Genomic DNA, 5,191 nt, shown 5'->3' on the forward strand with positions numbered 1-5,191 from the left:
CAGGAAAAGAAGGTGAAGGGAAGGCACAGGCTGTGGCTGTGGGAGAATCACACAAGGCCCAGTTTATTGAGGACTGTGCCAACCTCATGGAGGTACCGGGCATCTGGGTAGCCATTCCTGTGGGGAGAGAGGAAGCACTGTAAATCCTGATGTGCCAAAACCACAGTGGGAAGCAGCCCTTCATTTTTGCCCCACCTTTCAGAGGGGCTGAGAGGGGAAGTCCTGCCCCTGGGATGTCCTGCTGCTTGCAGGCACAGCTTGTACCCAGCACAGGCATGGGAAAGGCTCGAAGTGAACAGGGCCCACACTTCTTGTCCATGGGGAATTACAGGTTTCCACACCACTTATGGATGTGGGATGGGCAAGGGCTCTTGCTCCAGCTGGAGAGTGCCAGGGCTGGTCTGCCATGCCATAGCTGCCCTGCAAGCTGAAGCAAAGGGAAGCACCAACTCTGCCACTGTGCCATCCCTGCCAGGATCTGTTGAGCTGGAGCCCATGGTTCTCCTCCTCCCATTGCTAAAAAACCCACAACCACACCCAGAAGCTTAGGATGAGCTGGGCCATACCTGGCTTTGCCTCCATCCCAGGAGGTTTTGTGGGGGATAGGGCCCCACATTACTCTTTCCTCTCCATTGCAGGACTTGATCTGGAATGTCAGCCCACATTCAAATGCTCTCTTCAGCAGCATTGCTATCTTCACCCCTTCTGGGTTTTCAGGCAGGAAGGCAAAAAAATTCCCCCCTTTGTAAGGGTGTCCTGGGCGAGGGTTTCCAACCTTAGAACAGGAATAAGACATTTTAAATAATGGCTGCAGTGCTTTGCCTCTGAGGGGATTTCTAAGGTTTGTCTAGCTTGAAAACTACACTCATGCCTGTGACCCCCATGGGCTGATAGTTACTGTCAACTAAAACCAGAGGTCACACATGCTCTTGAGAAGCAGCAAGCTGCTCCAAAACCTGCTGTGGAGCTTTTTGCCTTTCATAGGTTAATACTTCTGCTGATTTTTCTGTGGGGCAGGGAGCTGTGGCTGCTCTTTCCTTCCCCCAACCACCCTGACAGCCCCCCCTGTGTGGGTTGCAGTGGGATGGGGAAGCTCTGTGGTGGTACCTACCCCCTGCACTCCATCAGGGATGTTGTAAGCAAGCTGAAGTGTTGACTCTCCAAAGAATCCAGGCAGGCTCTGAGACAGGGAGGAGATCTTCAGTGTTCCCAGGATATTGCAGCTTAGGATATCTGAGGAGGAGTCACAGCAAGCTGCCTGCATCCTGTCTGCTGCAAAACATGTCCTGCACAAGGCGTGACCACAGGAGCCCTGGCAGGTCACACCTGAGCCCTGGCAAGCATCACACTGCTCCAGAGGGATGGTGATGCTTTCCTGTCCAAGGCTGGGGTCTCTTCTCTGCTGTGATGGGAGCTCAGGCTCCTCCTGCTCATTGCTCCTGCCCCCGGGGAGCTGGGCCCTTCCCTGATCTGTGGGCTCTGCTGCAGGTGCCTGTTGGGCCACAGCTGGTGGTGGCTCAGCAGCCACAGGCCTGGGTAGCCAAGTGGGCAGAGAGTGAGGAGCTTCATCAGCTGCAGGGACTGGACAGTGCTGCTGTCCCATTGCTTCATTGTGGCCTCCTCTGCTCTTGTCTCTTGCAAACTGGAATCTGTCTGGCAAGACTTGTTTCAGCCGGGGGCTGTCAGGCTCCCCCAGGGTCAGTTTTGTCTTGTGCTGTTCCTGGAACTCCCTGAGGCCAGGAGAGCTTGGCTTATCCCCTGTCCCAAGGCTCAGAAGGCTGCTTCCTTGTCTGCCAGCCCCAGAATCAACATAGCCCCCGGCCTCCTCCTGCCCCCAAGCCTGCTGGTACCTCCAAGGACTGGGGCACCCCTTTTCCTCAGCCTCTGGCAGCCAGGAAGCCCTGAGCACATGTGGAGAGTCTGTTTTATTGATGATGTTCAGGTGATGTGGGGAATTCAGGCTGCCAGGAAGGGCTACATCCAGCACTGGGTGCTGGCTTCTGCTTGGCTGGATGACACTCCATTTCCCTGTACTGTCTGGTCCAGGAGAGAGGGATGAAGACTTCATGGCACAGAGCCTCCTGGAGGAAAACATGTGGAAGGCCTCACTCACTCCTGGCAGCATCTCCTTGGGGCAGGCAAGATAGAGCTTGTACTTGTCTTTGCTGAGTCCAACCTGGAAGGATTTTCCTCGCAAGAGGCTGCACAGTTCACTCAGGTCACTGTCATCTGGACCACTGACAGCAAGCTCTGAATAGCTCACACTCTGACACACCAAGTCAGGGCACTTCTGCACAAGATCTTCCACCTTCCATTTAGCCTGGAGCAGCCTTCTCCTGTCTTCTGCCTGCAGCATCAGCACCGTGCAGTCCCCAGCGTGGCGCTCCGAGATGTGCACCCCTCCAGCCCTGCACAGCTCATCAATAGCAGCATGGCAGACATCTTTCAGGTAAAACCACTGCAGAGTGTCCAGGCTCATCTCCTCACACACCCTGCTGATGTCTCCAGAGCTGCTGCTTTCCTTTGACCTTGATAGGGAGAAGCTGTTGGACCGTCTCAGCGCAGGGCTGGATGCTGAGGGTTTGCAGCCTAGAGCAAAAGAGGTCCATGTCACATCACAGTTGCTGTAGATGCCAGCAAGGGAGTGGCGCCCAAAGGGACCTGAGCCTTTAGAGTCCTCAGGATGCTGAAAAGTGCTGTTTTCTTTGCCTGCAACAGGCACCAGCACCTTTTCTCCTGTGAGTCTGGCACCTCCTTCCACATGGCCCCCTTCTGTGGGGTCATACTGCTGAGGCTTTGCTGCTGACCCCACAACTTTATCTGCCATAGGGCTGGGAGGCTGTGCTGACCCCACAACTTTATCTGCCATAGGGGTGGGAGGCTGATACTGCTGGCTCAGTGCTCTTGGGTCACTCTGACCAGGAGCATCTGTCTCCGATGAATGTTTCCCAGAAAGCTGCACCTGTTCCACTGGTGGAGAGTCCTGATTCACCAAGAAGTCCTGGCCAGCCTGAGACCTGTCAGCTTTCAGGGTGCTGAAGTTGGCAGCTAGCTTGAACTCACCTTTCTGCTCCTGCTTGCTTGGGCTAAGTCTTGTGGCTGAAGGATGCACAGGAGGTTTGGCCAGTAGCGCAGCCTCTGTGGTGCCAGAGGGCTGGGAGCTGCTCAGCGTGTCAACCGTGTGTGCAGCACTCCTCCTGGTGACAGAATCCTCAAGGAACTGCTTGGCCTTGCACACATCAACAAGGTTTCCAACGAGATAAAGCTGCTTCACATCCTCATGGCAGAGCAGCTGGGGATACAGCTCCTGCAGCTCACGTGTCAGAGCCCTGACTGCCTGGCTGTCCATCCCCAGCCCTTTCTTAGCAATCTTCTCCTTGCGCAGGCTCGCCTCCAGCTGCTGGTAGAGCTGCTGCAGGGCCAGCTGGGCCTGTCTCAAGGCATCTGTGTCCCCAGACACAGCTCCAGACGGCTGGAGGTACAACACAGCAATGCCATCGCCACTGACATCCACCACATCCACGTGATGCTGGTGCAGCACACCCTGGTACTCAGCAGCACAGAACCTCTGCATGTACAAGTAAATGTCCGAGTCCATGGCGAGGGAAAAGTCCTCCAGCTTCCCCAAAAGTTCCACGGCTTCCTCACCCACTGGGCTCTGAGGTGATGGGACTTGAGCTGCCATTTCCTGCACCTGGTCACAATCTGGCAGCTTTGCTGCCTCTTGTGCTGACTCAGTGGAGTCAGGCACTTGCTGCTGATCAGGCATTCCCATCTCTTTGGCCCCACAGCTGGAAGCTGGCAGGAGGATCTGGCCAGTGGCTTGGTTCTTGAGGTTCAGGCTGCCCAGCAGGTCTCTGCTGAAGGTCTGCAGCTCGGTGAATGGCCCTTGGACTATGCACTGCATATTCTTTGAGTCGAAGCTGAAGTGTATATTGCTGTACTCTTTGTGCAAGTCCTTCAGGAGGGTTTTGCCCGTGGGCAGCTTGCCATAGTCAATTGTCATGCTCACGTGTATGAAGATCTGCAAGTAGATAGCAAGGGAGTGAGAAAGCAAGGACCAAAACCAACCCCTTTCAAAGGCACAGAAGCAAGTGGCCCCTGAATTACTGGGACACACTCTTCCAGCTCTCTCCCTCAGCATCCTGCTTTCAAGAGATGGACCCTGACACAGACAGGACTAAAAGACCCAGACTAAGCAACTCCTTGACCTTGTGCACTTGTCAAAAGCTTTCTGCAAACAAGGAATCAGAGGGGGAAATTGCACAGAGATAGGGCCACATTTCTACACACAGGGACCTCTTCAAAAAGCTCAAACCCAAGAAATCCACTATTGTTTCTGCATCTGAAATGCAGTTGCTCTCTTGCCTTTGCAGAGCTCCATCTCCAGATCTTCAAGCAGTTTTGGCACCACAGGCTTGCAAAAGGGTCTGCAAGGCCAGGTTAACTCCCATGTCCCTATTTTTGGGGCTCAGACATGAAAACATGAGACATGGCTACAGCCATGGTCTCTTGAGAATGGAGGAAGAGGCAAGAACTCTCCAGTGCTCCTAGATACCAGCATGTCTGTGTGCTAAGCTTTCCTGAGAAGGAAAGAGGAACAATCACTGTGAATCCAGCTGATGACACGGCAGAGGCATTAACAGGATCCCCTGTGTGGCACCAGATGGACTGGGGAAAAGTGCCTGTTCTCTTCCAGCCTGACTACCCTCCATTTGACAGGCACAAATGCCAGATGACTGCAAGCACAGCCTGCCTGCCTGTCCCTGTGCTATTAGCACAGGGAAAAAAAAATCTTCATTTGAATATGAATGAGAATGGATTTAAGTGTAATTAAGATGAAAGGAGAGAGTGAGGTCTCCCTTCTCAAGCTGTCTGCCAGGCACAGAGTCTGTGTGGGAGCAGCTGGGGCTGCCACATCCCCTCAGTACCTCATTGGGGCTCAGCTCTGAAGCATGGGGCGTCACCTCCAGCGGGTACTGTGTCTTCCCAATTGCCAGCACGTGGTTCTTCACCTGCAGGATCCTCTGGGCCACTGGTGGGAAAAGCCACCCAGAGCTGCGTCAGCCCAGCCAAGGGACAGCAGCGGGGTGGGGGACAGTGGGACAGGGGATGGTGGGGCTGGGGACAGCAGGAAAGAGGATGCTGAGCCAGGGGAGGGTGGGTGAGGCAATGTCAGGGTTGGGGATGG

At 54.6% G+C, this 5,191-nt stretch overlaps 1 protein-coding gene across 1 annotated transcript; it reads right to left on the reverse strand.

Annotated features, from left to right (window-relative positions):
• On the reverse strand, positions 1 to 5,031 carry LOC102040637. Its single transcript, XM_031064134.1, has 4 exons — positions 4,932 to 5,031; positions 1,112 to 4,024; positions 567 to 775; positions 1 to 117 (listed from the first exon to the last, which is right to left on the reverse strand). The coding sequence occupies exons 2-4, from the start codon at positions 4,004 to 4,006 to the stop codon at positions 48 to 50; spliced, it is 3,174 nt and encodes a 1,057-aa protein (XP_030919994.1). The 5' UTR covers positions 4,007 to 4,024; positions 4,932 to 5,031; the 3' UTR covers positions 1 to 47.
• Between the last annotated feature and the right edge of the window lie 160 nt (positions 5,032 to 5,191).

The sequence above is a fragment of the Geospiza fortis genome, unplaced genomic scaffold, assembly GCF_000277835.1.
Source record: "Geospiza fortis unplaced genomic scaffold, GeoFor_1.0 scaffold324, whole genome shotgun sequence".
In the NCBI taxonomy this organism is placed as follows: domain Eukaryota; kingdom Metazoa; phylum Chordata; class Aves; order Passeriformes; family Thraupidae; genus Geospiza; species Geospiza fortis.

Coding starts and splice junctions, on each gene's coding strand:
- LOC102040637 (XM_031064134.1), bottom strand. CDS start 4,006: ATGACAATTGACTATGGCAAGCTGCCCACGGGCAAAACCCTCCTGAAG. Junction 776..1,111: donor TCCCTGATGGAGTGCAGGGG/GTAGGTACCACC, acceptor TCCTGTTCTAAG/GTTGGAAACCCTCGCCCAGG. Junction 118..566: donor TGGGATGGAGGCAAAGCCAG/GTATGGCCCAGC, acceptor CTCTCCCCACAG/GAATGGCTACCCAGATGCCC.